Here is a 25493-nt window from a genome sequence, read left to right as displayed (position 1 = left end):
TAAAATCAATACCAAATAACTATTTTTCCTAACCTAAACGTGTGCACATATATATAAATATGTATCTCCTTTTTAAACGTGAGAGATTAAGGAACCATATGTATCTCTCATCTCTCATTTTTTCTCCCTACAAGATCTTCTTTCCTAAAATATTGTTCTTCTCACGATCCATGTAAGGTTTCTCGGAGATATTAGTTGTTGCCTTCATCAATGATAACCACCATAAACGTCACTATAATAACTGAAGCTACTTTGAACCATCTTGTCGTTCTTCCTACGGAAGAATATTTTCCACCCATGGAGCTTCCTTTATTACTCCCGATCGTGTTGCATAACGAAAGCAAGACAAAATAACTTTTTTTTTGCAAGAATTATGTTCTTTAAAAAAGAATTTATCAGTAAATAAAAAAAATTATCAAATGTTTTGGTTTTTTAATTATATCTGAAATACCCAAAACCGACCCGGAGTATAGAAATACCCGAACGGTTTTATACTTCTATACCCAAACATCCGAAATATCCAATCTGAACCCGAACACCCGCTTCTATATGTTAAAATACTAATATAAATATATGAGAAACAAGGTTTGAGAGATTAAACCAATATTGATGCTCTAAGGGAAATATATATTGAAAGTCTAGTCCAAAATAAAATTAAAGTATGGTTCAAAAACAACTGTTGGATCAAACCCAATAACTTTTGAAGTTGGGTGCTGATGTATTAAACGAATGTGTGAGAACTTGTGAACGAAAATGAAGGGAAATGAAGAAAATCCAAAGATAGTTTTTTTTTTGGGATCAAAATCCAAAGATGGTTCATAATTTGCATTATGTCATTGCTCCTTGACAACGTTGGGACGACTACGGACATGTAAATAAATATATACTACAGAAGATAGTAGTCACATGGAACACTGACGTGATGTTTTCTCAGAAGACTTATGACACTTAAATCAGAGTGAGTAAGGTAAACTGTTTAAGAAGAGAGTTGGCAACTTTGTTGAAAAAGAAAAAAAAAAGAGTTGGCATTGGCAACTGTCATAGTGAGAAACTGTTATGTTTTTCTTTTTTGAGGCATTGATGGTATGTTGGATTTCTGTGAAGTTTAGGGTGAACATATTACCCATGTGAAAAAAAAACAACATAGGCATGAGCCGATGTTGTGTGTTCGATAATTTTATTAATTATTTGTGACATGGGTGTAAATGTGTAATACGGAAAGGAGTGTGAATGTCCCATTAACCAACGGTTCACTTGTCGGAGACTTCTAACAGATAGGTCCGTGGTATCGCCGACACCCACTATCACCTGTCATTTCTCTTTTCTTTTTTTCTTCTTTTCTCAAAAAATAGTAATACATTTCTCTTCATTGCTATTAGTAATACTAATAGCCTAATAGTAATAGCTAAAAAAAGCTTTTAGATGATGTATACTAGACTCAAAATTCCAGCGAGAAAATAATTTAGAGAGAGAGAAAGTAGATCTCGTTTTAGGGCCCGGCGTACGGACGGCGCGTGAGCGTCCGTGCCGTCGCCGGAGGCCGTCTTCTTCCATCAAGCTCCCTTATTTTCTTTCCTCTTCGCCGTCCTTCAACGATCGCCTTGTCTAAGCTCTGGATCTGGTTCATCTTTCTACGGTGGTTTAGTGTCTGGAGGGAAGACGCGGTCGGGTTAGGTGCTGGCGTGAGTAACTTGGTTCGTCGATCCGTGGTGTTGATTCCGGGACATGGAAGCTACCCTAGTTCCGTCGTCGCCGGCCTTCTCCGGGAGGTGGAGGCTTTCGCAGATCCACCGACTCCGGCTTCAGTTCCCGGGAAGAGGAGACTTACTCAGCTCCGTCTTCGCCGGCTCTTGGCTCCGAGGGTGGAGGCTTTCAAAGCTATGCCCTGTCGGTTATGAGACCCGTTGTTTTGTGGGTTGTTGCTACTATTTTGTGGCGTATGAAGTTGCGTTGTGGTCTTTGGTGGTGCGGTTTCAGTGGCTCACGGTTTCCTTCTGGCGGATGAGATCTAGAAGAGTTTGATGAAGCTCTCCGCAGAATGGTTAAGCGTTGAAGAAAAGCTCGGTTTCGGTGGAGGCTTTCGGTATTGAAGCTCCGACGAAACGAGGTGTATGGTGGTGGTGTTCCGGCGGGGCTCCGATGCGGCGATGGTCAAGTCGAGGCATAGGTGACGCGTGTCGCGCTGACGACGAGATCTCAACACGCGTCCAGTCTCCTTGACGCATGGGTCAGCAAGGATGCGTCCGGCCCGCGTAGTGGGGTTCTTTCGGTTTGGGCCGTAGGCCCGGTTAGCTGGTTTGTGTATGCCCTCTCGTGATGGGCTTTAAGTTTAGTAGTTGGTTTGGGCTTTGGCCCGGTACTTGTTGTTGGGCTTAGTCCCTTTTATTAATAAAAATAACTTGGCGGAAAAAAAAAAAGATGTATACTAGACTACTAGTATACTAGGATAAGACCCGCGCCTTGCGCGGGATTAAGTTATTATTTTTATTATATTTTGGAGAATGAAACAATAGTTTGGCTTCATTTGGATTACGGGTGTTCAATCCAGATATCGGGTTGGTTTCGGTTCGGTTCAGTTTTTTTCGGTATTTGGTTAGTAAAATATAACTACTATTCTAAATCCATATTTACTTTGACTTTAGTCTTTCACATACTTTTGAAAGATTTCAACTGGACGACTAAATTGATCAGCCAATCTTGTTGCTTTAAATCATTAGTGTTTATATATATATATATATATATATATTATTTAGTTTGAATATTTATTAAATAAAAATTCATATGCGTTATATTTTATGATTATTTGTAACTTATTATAACAAAAAAATAATCTATTGATCACAAAATTTTCAGAGTGGGAATATTCAAATTTCTAATAATATATAGACGTTTTGAAAAATTCAAATATAACATATAAGAAAAAATATAAATGTTTTTATTATATATTTAATGTGATTTTTTAATATCTTTCAATAATATAAAATTAAAAAAAAAAGAACTAAGATACCAAAATTGTTATCAAATATTTATTATTCATAATAATTAATTTTCATATATACGTTAATCATATTAGGTAATTTCGTAGCTTCTAATAAAGGAAAGTGCAAAAAAAATTTTGGTAGATTATTTATCAATTCGATAGTTAGTTTAATAAAAATATAATGTAAGTCAAGATGGACCAACCTATTTTTCTAAGAATAGTATATTTTATATAGTCATTTATTAAATGAGAATTTATAATCATACAGTTTTATGATCATTCATATCATTTTATAACTGAATATTTAAATCATCGATAACAAAATTTTCAATGTGAAATCGTTAATAAGTTTATAATTTATAAATGTTTTTGAAAATTCATTGAAAGTTTAAATATTAAATATTTATGTAATCTTATGGTATATAGTATAATCTATATATATATATATATAAATATATATGTTTTATTATTAAATGATATTTTTTACTCATATAGTTTTAAAATAATGTGTATCTTCTTATAATATTAAATAAAAGTTCATATTAATATAATTTTATGATCATTTGTAACTTATTATGACAAAAAGAATAATCTATTGATCACAAAATTTTCAGAGTGGGGATCTTCAAATTTCTAATAATTTATAGACGTTTTGAAAAATTCAAAATATAACATATAAAAAAAATTAAAAATGTTTTTATTATATATTTAATGTGATTTTTAAATATATTTTAATAATATAAAATTAAAAAAAGAATTAAGATACAAAAGTTGTTATCAAATATTTATTATTCATTATAATTAATTTTCATATATACGTTAATCATATTAGGTAATTTCGTAGCTTTTATTTAAGGAAAGTGCAAAAAAAATTTTGGTAGATTATTTATCAATTCGATAGTTAGTTTAATAAAAAATATAATGTATGTCAAGATGGACCAACCTATTTTTCTAAGAATAGTATATTTTATATAGTTATTTATTAAATAAGAATTTATAATCATACGGTTCTATGATCGTTCATATCGTTTTATAACAAAATATTTAAATCATCGATAACAAAATTTTCAATCTGAAATCTTTAATAAGTTTATAATTGATAAATGTTCTTGAAAATTCATTGAAAGTTTTAATATTAAAATATTTATGTAATCTTATGGTATATAGTGTTTAATATATATATATATATATTTATTTATTTTATTATTAAATGATATTTTTTACTCATATGGTTTTAAAATCATGTGTATCTTCTTATAATAAAAATGTTAAACCATTGATCATTAATTTTTAACATAATAATTTTAATAGTTTTAGTCATTTATTGTCGTTTTTAAAAATTCAAAATATAACATATACGAAAAAATCTAAATTTTATTTTTATAGCTAATTTGATTGTTTAATTTATTTTAATAATATAAAATTAAACAAAAAAATGATGGAGGAGATATACATTGTTATCAAATCTTTATTATTAAACTCATTAATTGTCATATATATATTAGTCATTTATGGTAATTCCGTAGGTTTTATTTAAGGAAAGAAAATATCATATCATATCATTATATCATATAGTTTGATCAACTTATGTATCTAACAACATATAAAAATCGAATGTGGACCTACTTATTTTTCAATTGAATGTAATTGACTACCTAATTGAGTGCCACCTATGCATTGGGGCCTCTTTTAATTAATACAAAATTGAAGTTACATCTTTTCAAATGTTCCTCAATTAATATATAAGGGATTAGAATAGCGATTATTAAGATGGTGGTGTGCCACGAGAGAATGCAGCCACGCACACGAGGTACACAACCATTCCATCTCAATCCTAATCATTTTATTTTATTTATTATTTATCTTAACTTCTCCACTTATGATATCATTTATCTTTTTCCTCTTAGTCTTTTTCTTGATTGAAAATTTTAATCTATACAGGAAAAAATTACATTTATTGAAAAAAATGTAAAGATTTATCTGTCCGAAAATGAAAAGTCTTTTATAAAAGTATTACGTTACATTTGGAAAATTGGGTAAAGCTAAATCTAAACTAGTTAACCGGGCTTTTAGCTCTGGTGATAAAGGATTCACGGTTGTGAGTTCCGCCACATTGGTTCGAAATCCGGCCACTGGAGGATTTACATGCGGATCCTCCAGCGTCTCAGACCGAAGACCGTTCACAGTGAACCACATGGTGACGCTTTGGCAGTGTCCTTACTCGTTTCGGTTTCTAGTCTAGACCACCTCGTAGGGGTGGGCATTTTACCCGAAATCCGAAGTGGCACCCGAACCCGATCCGAAAAACCCGAACCGAAATCCGAACCGAAGTAGCAAAATATCCGAACGGGTATTGAATTAGGAGAGATTGGATATCCGAACCCGAACGGGTAATATCCGAACCCGAATGGATATCCGAAAATAACCGAACATATGATAATTAACCTTATATTTATAGTTTACATCTTTCATTTTATATAAAATATTTATATTGATACTACACATACTTTAAATTCATATGATATACATATAATTACGTAGAAGATGATTTGCTATTCGCTTAAAATGCATGTCAAACTTCTTATTTCAGCAATTAACAAAAAGTTACATCCAAAATTTAAAAACAATAACCAAATTAATGTCTTTTTAGTTTGAAAATGTTATGTCCAAATATATTAACCATGCAATCTATTAAAAATAAAAAATAGTTAAGTGAAAAGTTATATATTTAAATACAAGAAATTTGAGAAATGAAAATTTTCATTTTTTTTCTTCAAAATCTAAATATCCGAACCCGATCCGAAATAACCGAAACCGAACTTAAAATACCCGAACCCGACCCGAAGTACAGAAATACCCGAACGGGTTCTACACCTCTATACCAAAATACCCGAAAATCCGAAATACCCGACCCGAACCCGAACGGGTACCCGAACGCCCACCCCTACCACCTCGGTAGGGTCAGGATATTCGGTTATAAAATAAAAAAAATCTAAACTAGTTCATAGATAACTTGTTAGTTTTTAAAATTTTGTTAGTTTTTAATGTGTTTTTTTGTCTATGTATATCATGAATATGAACGTTATTTTAGGGTAAACGCAATGGCATTAGTAAAAATCACTAGGCAATATTTGCAAAAAAAAAAAAAATCACTAGGCAATGCCAGTATGCAACTATAAAATGAAAAGCGTAGGGAGATAGAGAGGGAGTTTTGGGCACTCATATCACTCTTTGGATTCACACAAAATTTCCTCGAGAGGTAAATCGGTAATAGGTATAACGTGATGGATTAGTACTTCAAAATATTTAACGACAACGTTGCCTTCTTCTTTTGGGTCCATATCTTTGTTAGTACTTGATTTCAAATGCATGCACACGATCCGCTGTTGATACTGAGATACAAAACACCTCTCATTATTCGATTTAATTATCATGGGGCTTTGGATCGTCCGTGCTGTCCACGGTCCACCCCATGAAACCCGTTTGGCTGTTGTCTGGTCGATTTGATGGTTACATCAATTTACAGTGAACCTTTTTGAAGCCTAAATCAATTTGATAAAAGAAAATGTGATGTAGTACAAATGTGTATATTTAGAACTTGGGGTAATTCCAACGAAGAGAGAGAGACAAAGAGACAAGGAGAGAAAGGTCTATTGGCACAGGGAGCACATGAGATGAGGGAGTGGGCCGGGAGAATAATACATGCGTTAGACAAAAAGAAGAAGAAGAAGAAGAAGAAGCTACCAAGCAAGAAGCACACATTTTAGGACATTGGCTCTTTCCTTTTACTCATAAGTACTCTAATAAGTAGTCATTCATTTCAACCAGGGGCGAAGGCAGTAAGGGACTTATGTGTGCCCATGCACCCATAGTTTTGTCAATATTTACAATTTTGCAGGTAAATTACATATCTTCCAGCTAGCTTAAATGGTTAAATTCTTATTGTGCACCCCTAGACAATGAAGGTTCGACATCACATATGTCATATTTTTTTCCATTATGAATTATGCACCCATTAAAAAAAACTCCTAGCTTCGCCCCTGATTTCAACATCTATCATATATGTATGGCTATGATTGTAGCATTGTGGAACCAGATGAGTTATCCGACCATGATAGAAAAACTTAAAATCGAATACAAAACTTGTCGAGTGAAAACAATATTTGATTGTTGTAATTGATATTATTAAATGATAGAATCATTAGATATAAAATACGAATATGTAAACTTTGTAGCTGATAGAGATCTAGAATGCAGAATCAGTTTATCAGTAAGAACTTATAGCAAAATTTATATATTTTATAAAGAAATTAAGCTTATGTTCTATATACGTTTGAAACAAGGGCAATTGTCAATAATAACACCTTTTGAAGTTTATGTCTCAAAAATAGCACTAGAAGGAGAAAGTCACAAAAATGACATTCATTAAAGGGTAAAATATCCCTAATACCCTTGGTTTAAAATTAAATAAACAAACAAAAATAAAAAAAAAAAAAAAAAAAAATAAAAATAAAAAAAAATAAAAATAAATAATTTTTTTTATAGTTTCAGATTACACGTTTTCAGATTCGAAATTTTTATAAATTTTTTTTTTAAATTTATTTTTTTTTTTCAAATTTTCTTTTTATAATTTAAAAATACTTTTTGAAACTGTTTTTTAAATTTTTATTTTTTATTTTAGTATTTATTTTTTATAACCCCACCCCTTAACTCTAAACCCTAAGGTTTGGATTAATTAACCCAAGGGGTATAAGTATATATTTACCTCTTTAATGAAACCTATTTTTGTGACTTTGAGCCTTGAGTACTACTTTGGAAACAAAAACTTGGTTTAGTGCTATTCTAGTCTTTTTCTCTTGAAACAACGGGCATAACAGTTTTATTTGTACCATACTGAAGACTTTTTAAAAACATTTTTTTCATTAATTTACATAATTTGCATTTTTTGAAATCTAAAACTCGGATTTCCTAAGGTATAACTGTAAGTTATATATAGCGCTTTAGCCCGTAAATCTACCTGCCACATGGACAAATTTTTTTTTATCTCTGTTTTATTCGGTTACTCTAGGTACTATATAAGTTAAGGTAAAATAATTGTATTTTCTATATTTGCTTTTAAAGTGAAAAATACTTGCACAAACTTTTCAATTTTATCCTTTATAACTTTTACCTAAATTACTTCATTCTAGTTACGTCCACTTATTATAGTGTTTACCAATCACACTTTTAGTGTAGAAGCATTAGTTAGTTCTCACTCAAACTATTGGACTAAAACCATTTACAATGGTTTACTCTTTTTTTTTCCAAAATAGATTAATTCTATAATAGAGTTAGACTCTACTCTATATTCTATTTTAGAATGAAAATAGAGTGATTATAAAAAAATGAATTACTCTATTTAGAAAATAAAGCTATTTTTTATTCTATTATAAAGTGAAAATATAGTTGGATTGAAGATATTTTATTCTAAACTATATTTTAGAGTAAATAGAGGAAATAAATTTTCATATGTCAATATTAAATGAAAGCTTCAATTAGTGACTATTTAACTGAACTGAATATAAATAAAATAATAAATCAAAATTTAATTGAAGAATTGAATAAACAGAAATATATGAATATGTTCAATCTTTTCCTCATCAAAATTGGAGAAGAATTTTTTTTACATGATTCTTTTTTCTTCATGAGGAAATGAGAAAAATAGAATAGGATAAGGATACATGTGTGATGTGTCTGCAATCTGACAAAAGTTTTAACCCGAATGATAAAAAAGTCGAAAAATTAGAATTTCACCATTTTTTTTCTCTAAAATGTGGTCACCAATTGAAGTCAAGTGTATTATGTGAAAATTCAATGGAACTCAAGTGTATTATGTTTTGTCAAAAAAAAAACTCAAGTGTATTATGTGAAAATGTATGTTGAAAAACTACACAAGACTAGACTTATTTCCAAAATGGAAAATGAAACAATACTTAATCCAAAACAGATGATCGGTGCATCAGTCTTTTAATATGTCAACCTATGACATTAAGAAAATTCTCTTCCATCCGTTTACGTGACGACTATTTCTGATTCCCTATCGCATTCGATAATAACAAGAAATAATTTCTTACGCGTCGCGATGAAACTGATGGTGCACAGAGTTCATTACAGCCTTTATCCGAGGTATGCTGGTCTTAAGATTGCGTAAAATTTTACTACATTACGAATATACTAATCTCGAGATCACCAAAGAAGTTTGTTACTTTTTCAATTGCTGGGTACGTTTAATCCGTGATTGTTGATTACTTGTTGCAAGACTTTTCCAATTTTCTAGAAGGGAAAGATAAGCGTTGAGTATGTTCCCTTCTACTTCGACATCTAATTCAATAGATCTATAGATTGGTTACATCATTTCGGACGGCACCAATATTCAAACCTATCAATTATCTGTCATATGTATTCCCTACCATTATATGTTTCTATTTTTCGGAAAATATATCAATACGAAATTAAAATATACTAAAAATATGAATCGCATTTTTTTTTTGAAACCAAATATGAATCGCATATGACGTTAGAAACATTTGGATTAATACGCAAATTTTTTAAATTTATTTTTTTTCTGCACACATCACATTAATCGAAACCCTTTATGAAAAACATAATATTAATTGATAGAATCAAGAAAATTCATGCTCATATAGTTTAAAAACAGCGTGGGTCAGTTTCTTCACCGCAATATAAGGAGTAATGGTCACCGCAATATACAATCTAAACATATTTACCTAAAAATGGGTAATTTTCAATCGTTTTCTTATACCTATTTGATAATATACCCAGAAAATAGGGGAACAAAAGAATAAGCAAACAATTAGAGCAGTAAAGCACTTTACAAAATAAAAAGCAAAAGAAGCAGCTTTATACATTTTTCTTAATTACTTTTTATATGTTTTCATTTTCAATTTCGTTTTATTTTCCTTTTGACTTTTTCTGTATGTTAATTAACCTTTTTGTTTCTCTATATATGTGAGTATGTGACTGCCAATTACATCACAAAGTTACGAAGCGACGACACAAAAAGGTTGAAGTGCAAAAGCGCCTAACCCATTTCTTCCCACTCATGGAAAATTAAGAAATCAATGCTCGAGTTGGATGGTAACTAGATGTTTCTCAAGTGGTGTACTCCCAATGCTCTCAACATTATCTAAAAGTCTACTACCAAAATTATCTTTCGTTTGGTGTATTTTCTTTAATTCACTGTCAGACCGAGTAGACTCATAGTAAAAAAGTGATAACATACAAAAGCACACTTTCCACAAAACACAGCGTACAGTAACAAAGACCTGAAACGTTTTAATCCTAGCGCAATGCCTACCTACTTCAAAAGACACAGGCAGTAAAAGGAGAATTCAAAAATCAAATATGTCATCAGGCTCTTTTATATATATTTTTTCTTTTGTTGGTTGCTTTTGTCTCGTTGCCCTTGTTTCCCGTTGCTTGTCTCTTCTCAAATAATCCATAGGAAAGTTTTGACAAGAAAGGGGCTTTGGATCCTCAAATCACATCTTGGTCACTAACTTTACTAAACCTCTTGGACATTCTCTAGTTTTGTTCCACTAAATTTGGAGCGATCTTGTTTTGACTGAATCAAAACTTTACCATTACCGAGCTTATAGCCCGAGTAGAATGTAGTAAACAAGTGTGATCGGTAGTGCGATAAGCATTCCAAATATTACCCTGCAATTTCAATCCACATAAAACATCAACAATGTTAGTCAGTAATCTTATATTAAGCATGAAAATTTCTCTTTGTTCAATATAATATACTTACCCTGTACTTAAGATTGCCGGATGAACATTGTATTCTTTTGCAAACACAAATGGCACGATTCCTTGTGGCAATGCAGCCTACAAAGAGTTACCACAAGATCTCATTAGTGGTTTTGTCATAATAAAATAAGCAACATCAAATATATTTACTTGAACTATGGCCACGCGTAATAGATCTCCCCGTAATCCAATAGCCATGGCTGCAACGGCCATTACTGCTGGTCCAGTCAAGAACCTCACCGCCATTGCAAAAGTTGCTGTAGAATTTCCGCAAGCTATTAACTTAGGTTGCAACGCCATGAACAACCCTTCATTGTTTTTCATAATCGATTAATTAGTTTCCACTCAAAATAATAAATGATGATTTCATACATCATGTAAGTGTAATCTAAATCCAATATATAATGATATCATACACGTCAAATGTAAATGAATGTAAACTCCAATCAACTTCCACTTAATATTGGGGACCACGAAAACTATCAAAGAACACGAGCTATGTCTTTCCACAACGACCAGTTCTATAATATGATGCCGTATCATTGACCCTACATGTCGGATGGTCCATCCAATAACAGGTCACCCCCAAAAATCTTAAAAATATACCGAACTTTCCGTACGGTTGCGTTTGTGACTGTGGATTGGCGTAATTAATCTAAAAAAGAACAGAAACAGAGTAAAGAAGATAAGACTTACCTAAACTGAACATTGCCATACCGAGACCAGCATCAGAGAGAATTGAGATTGATCCTTGAATGATTTTAGGCATTGCCACATTCCACCTTTCATAATAATCATAATCCAATCACAAGTTCACAACTAGTTTATATAATCTCATAATGCTAATAAATTTTAGTTTTAGTATTGATTGGTTCTTGATTAGTTACCTGAAGGCCACAAGAGCCCAAATTAGACCAATGAGACTAGAGTAAGTGTTTGGGTTCCTGATCAGTTTCCTCCACACCATAATCAGTATCAGCCGAGTCATCACACTCGTCGGCGGCATATGTTTTCCCTGTCCGGTTTCACCCGTTTCCACCGCTTCTTTAGGGTTAAGCTCCGCCGTGGAGTTACACCGAAGCTTGTGCAGCCCGTTTGGCACTTCCTTCACCTTCCCTGACTCTTCCTCGCCGCCAAAGTCTCCATTAGTCGGAGCAGCTTCTGGAGGATCAGAGACTAACATCCGGATCTCTTTCGCTCCTTGATCAGATATTCCCGCTTGTTCATTAGATCCTCCGGATAGTGGAAGACCCGGTCTATCCGAAACGGGTGACCCGTTGGATCCCCACACAAACATATGAAGCTCCTTAGCATCATGACTATTCGACTTCCCTCCGGTATGATGGCTTTTACTAGCGGCGGAGAATTCCGGGTTCGGAGCCGGGTACGACCCGGTTGGACCCGGGTAATACCCGAATCTAGGAGAAGAAACCATCCCACAACTCTCATCGAAATTCGAAGGTCTCGGAGTGGGCCCCCTCGACGACTGAACAGAATACATATCCGCCGGACCGAAGTTCGAGAGCCGGCCACCGGAAAATCCCATCACCGAGTAAAAATCCGAGTGGTTAAAATTAGAACCTCTCGGCGTCGTGCTGAGACTATAAATCTCAGCTCCGGTGAGATTCGACGGACGCGGAGTCATATTCGGACCGCAAAAAGATCTCCGGGAAGCGTTCGACTTCCTCACCGTGACGTGTAACTTCCCGTCGTCTCCAACCTCAGCGTCAGTCTCAAGAAAATCATGCCCGTCCAACGAAACGACGTCGGACTCGACTTTGAAAGAAACTATCGAAGCGGCCGTCTCCGGGAACTGCTCCATGATCAGAATCTTGGCCCCTCTGTACTCGAACAAGAAGAGGAGGAGCGTGTACCAGATTATACACTGGAGAACGACGACTTGCACCATGAGGGAGCCGGAGTACTCGCCGTACATGGCGATCAGCAGAGGGATGCCCATGACGAGCGTGTTGGGGAGCGTGGAGAGGGAGAAGATGGTGATGCTCCACTCGAGGCTGCCCGCGCGAGTGAAGTTGGCCCAGAGGGTGAGGAGGGAGAGCATGATCAGCTTCTGGAGCGTGTCGGCGGCGATGAAGCGGAGGTTCATGGCGTAAGGGTTGTTGGTGGAGATGAAGTGGAAGGAGAGGAGAGGGACGGCGAATATCGCGACGAAGCGGTTTATTCCGGAGCATTGGTCCGGCGAGAAGATTTTCCACCACCGGACGGAGCCGTATGCGAGGATCATGGCGACGTAGAGTGGGATCACCGCCGTGAGGACAGTGTAGAGGTCGTGCCAGGTGATCATGGTTATCGCCGGAGGAGGAGTGGTGAAAGTGTGATTCTTGAAGTGTGGGAAACTGTTTTAGTTAGGGAAGGGAAGTGAGTGTCTGAAGTCAAAGAATAGTGTCAGTTCTCTGTACTCTGTGATGACGAAAGCTTTGACAGAGAGAGAGAGAGAGAAGAAGAAGGTTGTTTGGATGATTATTGTTTTACGAGAGAAGACGTCCCTTTACAGCTCTTTATACATCAACAACACACATGACGACCTATACTATAAGCTCAGATTTTTATTTTATATTTTACTTGTTCTTTACATTTATGCTTTTTTATCTACACTTTTCCCTAATTTCTGCTCAATTTTTTTTGAAGGAAACTATAAAGAAAAAGAGTATCACATAAGATTCATTTAATAGTATATGGTTGCGGATTTTGTTTGAAATAGGCTATGTAGGAGGAGTTATGAATTTGTTTTAAAATTTTAATGACATTTTAGAATGGAGATTTGTGTAAATTTTTACTAGTCGACTAGCCTTGGGCAAAAAAAAACAGAACCGAAAAACCAAACCGAAACCAAACCGAATTACCTGAAACCAAAACTGGACGGAAACTCTAAAATATCCGAATGGTTCTTATATTTCTATATCCGAATAACCGAACCGAATGGGTACATGAATATCCAAAAAAAAAAATTCAGCTTTTTATTATAAGGTAAAATATCATCAACTTCACTTCAAACCTGGGTTGGACATGAAGAGTGAGAACATTGTTACCACTAGACAACATAATCTTTTATGTACTTATATATATATATATATATATATATTGTATTTTATATTAAAATACAGTAAATATTATAAAATTAGCACTTTAATGACTCTAACTCTAGTTAGATTGACGAATATGCAAGTGTGTAACCACTAGACTACTTAAATTAACACGTTAACTAATATATTTTGTATATATATATATATATATTTGATTCATATATTAAACGGATATTCAAAACCGAACCGAGACCGAACCGAAATCGAACCAATATCTCATAAGTACTTATTGGGTATAAAAATGATTTATTCGATATACTTGGAACCGAATGGTTCTTATCCGAATACCTGAATGCCCAGGGCTATGGTCGAGTGTTAGAGCTTGTTTATGAAAATCACTCATTTAGCCAAACGTGTTACTTATATAATTTGATTATTTTAAACTTTCGATTATTTGTATTTTTCTTCTTGACATCATGTATAATGTTATTTAAAATAAATTGTTACATGTTTGAAATTGAGTTCAAATTGTTTAAAGCTACCAATAATGCTTTTAAATTGTTCAGCACTTCATCTGGCAATCTATCTCCAACTGCCTCCCGGTATGCAACTCGCTCGTGGAACGCCACTGTGGCACCGAGCGACACTGCCCTCGCTGTGGTTCAGAAGAAGAAACGCCCAATCACCTGCTCTTCGAGTGTCCACCATCGATCCAAACTTGGGCTCTAGCAGATATTCCGCACTCTCCGGGGATATTCCCGTGTAGCTCGATTTATAGTAATCTGAATCATGTCATATGGCGCACAAACATCTATGCAATTCCAGATTCTATTAGCGCAAAAATACATTGGCTATTATGGTACATATGGAAAGCACGCAACGACAAAGCCTTCAATGGTAAGGACGTCTCCCCCTTAGAAACTGTCCAGCTTGCACAAGCAGAAGCGGAGAGCTGGTACACTGCACAGACCTTTGAGCAATCGCACGACGAAGCACCGGACGACCCTCCCCGCTTGACGTCGGCACCTCACGTTCCAGTCCCCAACTGCACGCTCGACGCCTCCTGGCACAAGGATGATAAACTTTTTGGCGGAGGAATGGTTCTAACTAACGAAGATGGGATGAAGACTTATGGTTCATTTGCTAGTAACCGAGTCCTCACCCCCCTACATGCAGAGTTCCAAACTCTTCTGTGGGCTATGAAATCTTCTATCCAGTTGGATCATTGCACAATGAACTTCAAGACAGACTGTCTTCAGCTAGTCAAGCTACTTGAAGAAGAAGAAGACAACTGGCCATCTATGTTGGCCGAATTTGATGAGTTCCACCTCATTCGTTCTATGTTTACGTTTTTCTCTATATCTTTTATTCCCCGTTCTCTTAACTTCCGAGCTGACCGTCTTGCAAAAGAAGCTCGGACTCGAGGATTCTCTTTTTCCCATGTAAACCCTCAGCTACCACGCTGGATGGCTCCTGAGGCCATCCTCTCGATAACTTCTTAATAAAATATGGAGCTTTCGATGTAAAAAAAACAAAAAGTTCTGACTATATTTTAATGTTGACAAAAACATGATATTTTAATATTCAAACGTAAATGCATGTCGAAATTTGTTTAGGCTATAGTGACTTGGTCATATATCTGGCTTGTGATATGGACCAAAGGCCAAGTTCTCATTGTGGGATAGGATGTCACTGAGCATTTGGCCCAGAAAGTACATCAAACGTAAGCCGAAATATAAACAGAAAATGTCAAGCAGATGTTGAACTCAGCTGATGATGATAATATGTTAATATAATGATATAATGATGACATAACTAAGTCCATCAAACAAGTGATATGCCCAAGAGGAAACCAAATACAACAAAACAATAGCCCCCCATCAAACATTTCCCCGTCCCCTTTTTATAATGAGATAAACATTTACTCGTTATTTTCTAGATTGGAGAGGAAATCTTGCAATAAATTGAGATTATATATTTTTTTTTGTATTTCTGTGATATTTTCTGAGGGACTCGTATGAAAAGTTTACTGAACCTTTTCTCCGAACTAAAACAAAAAGATCAACAAAGAAAAGAGGTGTACTAAATTGACTCAAGTCAAATAATAACTATGTATTTTTTCTCTCTTATATAACTATATAAGCTGATAAGACCATGACTAACCTCAATCTCTTAAATGGGGTTCTTACCTTTAGATAATAAACGGTTTTTAGTTTTTCTTAAATTTTAACTAAGAAAAGTTAAGAACAGTCTCTTAAATAAAATATATAAGAACCGTTTCTTAACCGAAAAATATAAAAAAAAAGTGTCAAATCATGAATTAACAATCTTGGCTAAGAAACCGGGTTAAGCAAAACTTAGATTTATACTATTTGAAAAAGTGTTATTGATGAGTATTGCCTTAGTGGTGATTTAAACATGTGATTAATGAGTGATCTATTAATATAAAATGCTAAAGCAATGGTTCGACCAACAAAAAAAAAAAAAAAAAATGCTAAAGCAATGGCGTGCAGGCCTCATTTGCCAGACTTAGTTGATCAAAATTGAATTCTAGACGTTTTAATGCCTTGTTCAATTATTTTTATAAAAGCGAGCGGTTAATCATGACGTCCTATGCACTTCCAAGGAATTGTCTTGAACTTCTAGGCCACCCTCTTTACATTAAATCATAGTACTATAAGGTGTTAAAGCTTTCTAGGAATTGTTTAGTTGAAAGTCGCAATGTTTCATTCATTAAAAAAAAAGTCAGAATGTTTTTTGAAACTTAACAGGAGACGAGAGTTGATTAGTATGATGGGTTAATCCTCAATGTCACCAGACTCACCACCGGCTAAGTACACTCCATTCTCCAAAATAGCAAAAGCTCATACTAAAACATACATCTTGAGATTCTTGACCAAAATCAATAGTGGAGAAAGAGAGAGGAACGTAACATTACACTGTACTGAATAAAAAGATGAAAAAAAGGAAAACTTTAACCATCGGCCGAAAACATTATTGGACCGACAAAAAAAGACTAGTCAAACATTATTGAGTGATGGGCCTTTAAGAGAGAGTGACGCAACGGCCTCGGCAACAGTCAAGAAGAGAAACTCAGGCCTCATGAACTCTTCTTCTTCGTCAGCTCTTTGTAGCTTCTCCATCACTTCACTTAATGGGTTCACAAACACAAGCTGCACAAATATCCAGTTACGATTAAAAACTAATTACGTTTTCTTGGTTACGTGAGAAAAACCGCAGAACAACTTTACCTCAATGTTCTTCTTCGCAGTTGTTTTCTTCAACTCCTTAAAGAATGAAACTCCGTTTGTGTCCACCCCACTCACAGCTTTAACATATGTAGTAATTAAGCATAATTAGCTAGGAAACTCAAGTTTTTGTTTATATATCTTAGGATATGATGATATGGTTAAAATAGATCGGTTTGATTAAGACTAACCTGACATTTCAAGAATTAAGAACTGAAGGCTGGAATGTTTCTCCTGAGCTTCCTCTTCTTCGGAATCTTCGATCCAACGAGATGTTCTATACACAATCCAGATGAAGAAAATGTTAGTACAAATATTATCAATAAGAACGACATAGCTATTAAGAAATGTGGTTCATTTGACCCATAATGGTAGCTCAACTGGTTGGGACATAGCCGTTACAATTAAATGTAGAAAAACATAGTTTATATAACTAACCTTTCAGTGAGGTAGTTCGAATTGGCAAAATTGACGGCAGATTCTATGCTTAAGACAAGAACTCCTGGGATCCTTCGTGCTTCTTTGTAGTGATGAAGATTCCTGTATATATCTGTCCCCGGAATATTTCCCATAATAACCGTCTTCGGCCTCGTTACTTGCATCAATAACTTGAACAATGATAGTCCCACCGCAATAGCTAGACCCTGTTGTACGGATAGGAAAATGACACCAAAGAAGGCACATAGCATCACCAAGAAATCGAACTTATCAATCCTCCATATATGACGAGCCGCAGGAAGGTCGATGAGACCGATGACCGCGGTCACAATGATGGCACCGAGGACCACGTTGGGAGTGTATTCAAATAGTGGCATTAGGAAGAGGAGTGTAACCATAACCGTGACCGACATGACGATGTTTGAAACCGCGGTTTTACATCCGGCGTTGTTGTTAACTGCTGATCTAGAGAAAGCTCCGGTTGTAACGTAGCAGGAAGTGGCGGAGCCTACTACGTTCATTAGACCTATGGCAATCATCTCTTTGTTTCCGTCTACGTGGTAATTCTTTAGCGCTGCGAATGTTCTTCCCACCGCGATTCCTTCCTGTACGATTTAAATATATAGACAAAGGCAAAAAAGAAGACCGACTTAATTAAGTTAATTTTAACGTTTAAGTTGATATTAGCTGTTAAAGTGAACAATGTTTTACATGCAAACTCCAAAGAAAAGTTTTGAAGTTAAAAACGATTAACACCAGAACCGGTCCTGGGCATATTCAAATAAAACAGTTTACCTATGACCCCTAATTTTTTAGAATTAATTTAAATAAACATAAGTTCTCAAAATTTGTTTAAAAAAATTATCTAACATCTTTACAAGATTGCTTATATCCCTCAAACTTCAGACCTGTCCTGATTAAGACCATAATAATTAACATGTATGGCTGTATTTCAGCCAATGCCAACGAAACATTGGCTTTGACCTCCAAAATTTTTGTAGATTCTATACATAAACATATGTCTCTAAATTATGGGAAAACTTTTTTTATAAAAATTCTTGAGAAATATATGTGGCCTCAAATTCGGCCATGTTTAACATGCAAAGTAAATGCCAAGTAAACAGTCAATGCAGGCCCGTGCTTTCCATAAGGCTGATGAAGCAAGAGCTTCAGGCCACAAAAAAAATTATAATTTTTAAGGCCACATTTTCAAAATATAAATATAGTTGAGTGGTTAAAAATATTGGTTTTGACTTTTTAGTTTAAGTATTTTCTTTTCTGTATTGTGATTTTTCTTATACTTTTCAATGTCTCTATTTTTATTTTATGTTCACATTGTATTTATCTTTTGTTTTGGACAACTGATTTGTTATTTCTTTTGTTTCTATTATCTTTGCTATTTATAACCATTTGTTATCATTGGGGGTTTTCTAATCTCCATCATTGCATATGAAATTATAGAAAGTAAAGAAAAATGTAATGTGATTGAAGGTGTATGTGAGAAAGAAACTAATGTTAGAATGTAATGGTTCAAAAATATTTTTCTCTAAAACCTTTTAACAAAAAAAAAATAATGGTTCAAGAAACTACTAAATGTGATTTATTATTTGTTAAAAACTCTAAACAATATAAGTACAATATCAAGTAATAGTCTACTATTCATCTAAATTTTTTATGCAGGACTAAACAAAAATATGTTTCTCTTTTTTTTTTTGTCAACAAAATATGTTTCTCTTAGAAATAAAATATTGTTATATTATATATAGTATGTTGATAAAAATATCATTAAATATCATAAGCCACTATTTAATTAGAGTAATTGGCGTAGATGCACCGAGAAACCCATGTAATTTGTCATATAAACTTGTTTCTTTTTAATATTTTTAATGACTATAATACTCTTATCTCTATCTCTCTCTCTTCTCCCTTTTATGTGTTCTAATCTCTTTATCTCTCGTACAAATTCTTCAAATCATCTTCTAATTCAACACAAATCTTTATTTTTTTATTCTGATTCTTTTGACACCCATAATGCTAACCTTATTATCTCACCTCAATTCTAATGTTTCCAATTTCGAATCACAATCAACTTTTAGATAATATATATGTTAGTAGGTATTTTATTACTTACCTGCTATTATTTAGATTTTAATGGATTTTTAATTGATACATGAAGTGTTAGCTGTTACAAATAGATTTAGAGCTATTTAATAGATAATTAATTAATTGTTAATAGTTTCATTAACTGATATATGATTTGTTAGTCGATACATTTGTTTGATACATAGATTGTTAGATGATACTGAAATTGTTAGCGGATATGTTAGTTGGTATGTAGATTGTTACCTGCTATATAAATATTTAGCTGATAGATCTAGAGTTACTTGTTTTCGACAAAGTATAAGGGCATTTTTGTCCGCATAGTGTTAAAAAGTTACTTATTTTTGGATTATCCATAATTATGGGCATTCAACAAATTTGGACCTTAATTGGGGATATTCTACACATTGTCTCATTTAATTATGCTTTAGGCCACAAAATATATTGGGACTGCACTGAGTCAATGCCATGTAAGATCAAACCTTGTTGGATGACAAGCAAATGTACACGCAAACTAAGTAAGCAATCAAGAGCATATGAGATAAAACTGAGATTTAGAAACTTTACAGTGAGGGAGACAATTCCGGTGATAAGTCCTGTTTTGGCAACAAGTCCGAGATGACTTCCGTGAAACTGAAGCATGTTCCAAGACGGTGGGTTCAAACCTTCTTGTAGTTTTCCAATCTAAACGTCCACCAAATGAAAAAAATTAATAAATTATGCCCAAGAAAAGAGAGGATTGGTTATGTATAAAGGAAAAGGGAAGCTTACGACGCTGATTCCGTGACGATCTGCTCTGAAAACAAAGACGAGAAGCGTAGAGACGATAACTGAAAGAAGCGGAGCTCCAGCTGAGACCCAGAACAGCTTTGGCTTCTTCATGCTCTGCATTCAATTTCCTTTTTGATCATTACTACTATTTTGACTTACTAATACTATATTTGGTAACTAATAGTGAGAGTGACGTAAACATACGAGGTGACGTGTGGCGAGCAAGAACAGCAAGAAGCAAACTCCCATCACAATTGTTTGCCATGACCACTGCACAATACCATTGAATATTATATATTACAATAACAATAAATAAAATATCAAATTGTAAATAAAAGTGAATAAAACAGAGGAAGAAGAAGGATAAAGAAGAGAGAAACCTCGTTGGTGTGGTGGAAAACAGAGGATAGAACAGGGACTACACCCATTTGCTTAGTGAAATGAGTTATCCCAAGTAGAGCCTTTAGCTGTTGCAATGATACTATTATGGCTGCTCCCGCCATAAACCCTATTAGGGTTGCTTTTGATAGAAAGTCTATTATAAATCCCAGCCTGCATATTCAAATATAAAAATCAAATAATACTCCACCAATTATATAGAGATTTTTCTTTGTTTTCACTATATGGATTTTTTCTGTAAAATTTATACGTAAAATTTAGTTTTATTATGATTATTTGTATTCTTCAATGTATCTTCTACTGGTTGAATTGTTTTTCGTTAATGATAATGTGAAGAGGAGTAAAAATTAGTATTTCTTCTCTGGATATTTACGTAATACGTCTTATAGAAGGAAATAGAGGGATATACGTACCCAAACAATTATAGAATTAAAAAAATTCAAGAGAATATTTCATTTAGACACAAGCAAAATTTTATTTCATTTAACATGACAAACATTTTTATTAATGTAGTTTAATTTTAGTGAATTTGAATATTTGAAGTTAATTTTAGTAATGAATTTTATGGTAAATATATAACTAAAAATAACAGAGTATTTAAATGCATGTAAAACAAAAGATCATGTCAATTTCTTTTATTGGTTAAATCAAATCAAACAAACATATATATATATATAACCCTATAGATTGATGGTAAAGCCTAGCTCAGGCCCAAAATATTGACCTCTGAACACATGCGTCCAACAGAACCAACAGTCAACAGATACAACTGGTTCATGCAAAGCTAACAAGCCTTTATGAATATAATAGATACCTACGCAGATATTAGATATAGACATACAGAATATATTTGTAACCTGAGGATTCCAAGAGAGGCTTGAAAGAGACCAGCAAAGAAGGTCGAAGAAAAAGCGAGCTGTAAAAAGAGAAGAGGATTGTCTACGGGAGATACTTGTTGCCTTAGCATGGATCCTAAGATCAACGAAGCTATGGAGACTGGTCCCACCGCTAGATCTCTTGAGCTTCCCAGCACCGCATATACCAATGGTGGCACAAAGCTCGAGTCTACATACATCAACACACACGTGTGTATATTTACATTAACTACTAACAAAGAATAATTCGATACAATTTCACTTCAGATTCTTACATAGACCAACGATTGGAGGCAAGTTAGCTAGCTTTGCGTAACTTATCCCCTGTTTTTTAAAAATACCAAAAAGAAAGAAAGAAACTTCAGTTTTGGAGAAAATATCAAGGATTTTAATTGAAGTGTTACTCGTGGTTAGTCAGAAGATGAAATGGGTCATCGTCGGATTTTGCAAAATTCTCTCGCTGGAAAACGTACTATGTACCTGAGGAATAGCTAAACTGGCGATGGTGAGACCAGAAACGACGTCGGATTTGAGGAGTCTGAAGCTGTACTCAGGACACCACTGGAGAATTGGGAAAATGTATTGAGCGGCTCTTATGAGTTTGGTACGGTTTGGTTGTCCTTTAAACTGTCTTAAAGGATCGTCAGGGAAGAAAGTCTCCTTCAGTCTTGTCTTCAGCTTTGCCGCCGTGCTCCTATGCGGCGGAGCAACCACCTTGTGAACCTCCATTAGATTATATATATGTTACTCTTCGTGTTATGTTTTCTTTCCTGGCTCTTTGTTGATATTTGATAATGTAAGTAGGAACCACGAGTATTGTTGTTTCGGGTCGGTCTTTAACATTTTATAATGGTAAGGTTGGCCACTTTTTGGGTATTTCAAAAGAAATAATTATTTTTGAAAACTTACACGTACTGTTGTTTTGTTTAGGGTTTATTTATTATTTACACTGGTAATTTTTGGTGGTATATAGTCCAAATCTTCAACAATTCTGCTTCGATCGAATACAAAAGAAATATTTTTATTCATATAATGCATGTACAAAAAAATCAGCAGTATGTAATAATGCATGTACAAAAAATTACAATACAGACCTAATGATATGAAAGATAACAAAATAACAAGAAAACTATAGCACGTAAGAAAAAAAATAAGCAGTATGTTCATCTCTATAACTTGAGTAATACGCAATAATGTATAAAGGCTAACAAACAGAAAGATGAACCAACGTTGAGTTGGCCTAGTGGTAAAAGAATTAGTTGTAACTACCGCAATCCGAGTTCAATTCATGAAGGAAATGACTATTTATAATTTTTGGGTTTCCGACAAAAAGGTGAAATCATTTTTTTTTACCAAAAAAAACAGAGAGACGACCAACTAGCCAACTAGGAATTGTCACATTAATCCGGACAAAGAAAAAAGGTTGATGAGCGTTTAGACTTATCGTCTTTGGGTCAATGAGTCGAGCCCACACTATATATTAAAAAAATATTAATATCTATCGAATATTTGTTAGATGCTTTAAACTTTTTTTTTGGTTGGATGCTTATGGATACAGTGTTTTGATATTGCGTTAATAATTATCTAATGTAATCGATTTAAATCATACTATGGTTGAAAACCATGACACCAAGATTCATCCATTCAGTTAACTCGTGGTGATCTATAATCATTCAAGATGGAATTAGAACTTTTTTCACTGCGAATTTGATCAGGACTGGTCTTACAATTTACAAATGTCATGTAACAGAAACATTAAGCTTTTCACATGTCCTGATCATACAAATATATATTACTATATATAGTAGGTTTCACTTGACATAAGAATATCTTCTGGCTTTCACTTTTCAGAGTATATTATCCACAATTAAGCTCTACTGTACTTGTATCAATCTAATTGAAAATAATTTGCATGTTAAGATGATAGTTCACAGTTTCATGGCCAGAAAATTAAAATAGTTTAATTACCTTACTAGTTTAACTAATAAGGAAATGATATGCGAATTAATAGCTTGACATGATACTTGAAGTTTATCTTTTCGTGTGAATCAGATCAAGTTTATATCATTTTAATCAACCTTGTTTCCGGTGAAAGAAACGACCAAACTGAAATATCCATTTAACATGAATCTAACCAAACTCGTAAAAGAAATAGAAGAAATTCCAACCAAACCTATCAATATTGATAATATGGACGAAAAATATATACAACCTTAACCTGCATATTTGAAATAAGTCCAGACGGCTATATGAATATAAATGACTCTTAGACATAATTATTGCGAACCAAACGATTTTGTCAGAGTAATGAGTGAATCCTAACTAAAGATAGTTTGGTTTCTATGGTGGGCTTAGCTCTAATAGAATTAAATTAATTAATCAAAACATTATTTAAGGAGTTTCTTTTTATGCCGGGACACAAATTAAAATGGTAAGATGAACTAATTAATCAATGCAATTTGGTCACAATGTGGTTCCATTGTACAAATTGAGTCAATATACCAAACTGTTTTTGATAAGTTATAATCCAAACTGGAGGTTTATAGACCTACTAATTATCACTGGGTCCATATAAAAAATGGTGGAATAAAAAGTGAGCACTGGTGTAGATTCAGTCATATATTAGGCATGCAATTCCTAATTCAAAGTTTTCAAATGAAACCAAACTAGGTTAATTGTTTTCAGTTTTGGTTCGGTTAATTAGGTTTAACCGACTGATAAAACAATAAATTGATTCAAATTTTAGTTCAATTCTGTTTGGGTTGATTAAAAAAATTATAAGTAAAATAAATATCGGATATATCAAATATATTATCTATTTAAAGAGTTTTCAAAATCCTTCTCCCAAATTAGTTATTAACAATATTATTAAAAAATTGAAAACATTTGTTTAAATTAATCGATATTAAAGCTCAAATTTAAAATGGATATTATATCGATGTAAATAACATTTACCGTTGTTTTTCTTCTTCTAATTATCTGTCAGTGGATCTTCAATCGAAATCCATACAAATCTTTAGAATTTGTAGATATATATATATATATATATATATATATATATATATATATATATATATATATATATATGGTCAAAGCATCATTGAATTTGGAGTTGAATAACTCGAATTTTGGTATCTCAGGTCAACAACCATAATAAACTCATGTAACCACTAAACCACTACAAAATAATTTTAGTATATGCAATACAAATATATGTTAAGGGTATTAGAACTTTAACTAGTAGAGAATTTGTATTGTATAACCATCAAAAAAACTTAAACTAGATAAGTAACTATCACATACACTATTCTTTATATTTTTATATTAATTGCAATTTTACCCTTTTCACATTTCCCTCTAATTTTAATCACTTTTATATCTTAAAATAATGTTTATTCAAAATTTTAATTTACATACAAACATAGATTTTTTTCTGAACATAATATATTTAAATTTTAAATGGACATATATTTTTACTAAATCTTTTGTTTAATGTTAGAATAACAATATTACATAGACTTATTATATCATATGTCTATTCTATATTAATTTCATATAATTTTTTAATTTTGTGAATATATAAATCACAAGACACATACAAGTTTATTTTGTTTTTGTATTTTCCTATTTTTAATATATATTTTTGGTTTTGTTTTTGTTTGTAAATATTAAAATATATTATATTGTTTTCATAATCTTAATATAGCATGTTAACTCCTCTTCATTCATAAACTTGGCCTTCATTTATAGCCAGATCCGATTCCAATCCTGAATCCGAGTCTTCGTCATCGCAGTCATAGATATCTTTGATTCTCTGCACTATATC

At 33.4% G+C, this 25493-nt stretch overlaps 2 protein-coding genes across 2 annotated transcripts; both read right to left on the bottom strand.

Annotated features, from left to right (window-relative positions):
- Positions 1 to 10237: 10237 nt before the first annotated feature.
- On the bottom strand, positions 10238 to 13414 carry LOC106358169 (auxin efflux carrier component 7). The gene is made up of 5 exons (XM_013797919.3): positions 11680 to 13414; positions 11489 to 11574; positions 10943 to 11100; positions 10794 to 10870; positions 10238 to 10699 (listed from the first exon to the last, which is right to left on the bottom strand). The coding sequence occupies exons 1-5, from the start codon at positions 13095 to 13097 to the stop codon at positions 10633 to 10635; spliced, it is 1806 nt and encodes a 601-aa protein (XP_013653373.2). The 5' UTR covers positions 13098 to 13414; the 3' UTR covers positions 10238 to 10632.
- A 3276-nt stretch (positions 13415 to 16690) lies between these two features.
- LOC106358167 (probable sulfate transporter 3.3) lies at positions 16691 to 22497 on the bottom strand. Its single transcript, XM_013797918.3, has 11 exons — positions 22148 to 22497; positions 21943 to 21991; positions 21650 to 21857; positions 20774 to 20945; positions 20598 to 20663; positions 20394 to 20507; positions 20190 to 20306; positions 17523 to 18127; positions 17276 to 17361; positions 17088 to 17164; positions 16691 to 17009 (listed from the first exon to the last, which is right to left on the bottom strand). The coding sequence occupies exons 1-11, from the start codon at positions 22394 to 22396 to the stop codon at positions 16857 to 16859; spliced, it is 1896 nt and encodes a 631-aa protein (XP_013653372.1). The 5' UTR covers positions 22397 to 22497; the 3' UTR covers positions 16691 to 16856.
- Positions 22498 to 25493: the final 2996 nt, after the last annotated feature.

This window comes from Brassica napus, chromosome A7, assembly GCF_020379485.1.
Source record: "Brassica napus cultivar Da-Ae chromosome A7, Da-Ae, whole genome shotgun sequence".
Taxonomy (NCBI): Eukaryota; Viridiplantae; Streptophyta; class Magnoliopsida; order Brassicales; family Brassicaceae; genus Brassica; species Brassica napus.
Note: the sequence above shows the minus strand (reverse complement) of the source record. Positions and strands in the feature narration are given on the sequence as shown.

Excerpts from the sequence above, each read along its gene's own strand:
- LOC106358169 (XM_013797919.3), bottom strand. The coding sequence starts at position 13,097 with ATGATCACCTGGCACGACCTCTACACTGTCCTCACGGCGGTGATCCCA. Across the intron at positions 11,575-11,679 it reads TGGGCTCTTGTGGCCTTCAG|GTGGAATGTGGCAATGCCTA; the intron begins GTAACTAATCAA and ends TTATTATGAAAG. Across the intron at positions 10,700-10,793 it reads CCGGCAATCTTAAGTACAGG|GGTAATATTTGGAATGCTTA; the intron begins GTAAGTATATTA and ends TTGAAATTGCAG.
- LOC106358167 (XM_013797918.3), bottom strand. The coding sequence starts at position 22,396 with ATGGAGGTTCACAAGGTGGTTGCTCCGCCGCATAGGAGCACGGCGGCA. Across the intron at positions 21,858-21,942 it reads GCCTCCAATCGTTGGTCTAT|ACTCGAGCTTTGTGCCACCA; the intron begins GTAAGAATCTGA and ends TGATGTATGTAG. Across the intron at positions 20,508-20,597 it reads TGCTCGCCACACGTCACCTC|AGCATGAAGAAGCCAAAGCT; the intron begins GTATGTTTACGT and ends AATTGAATGCAG.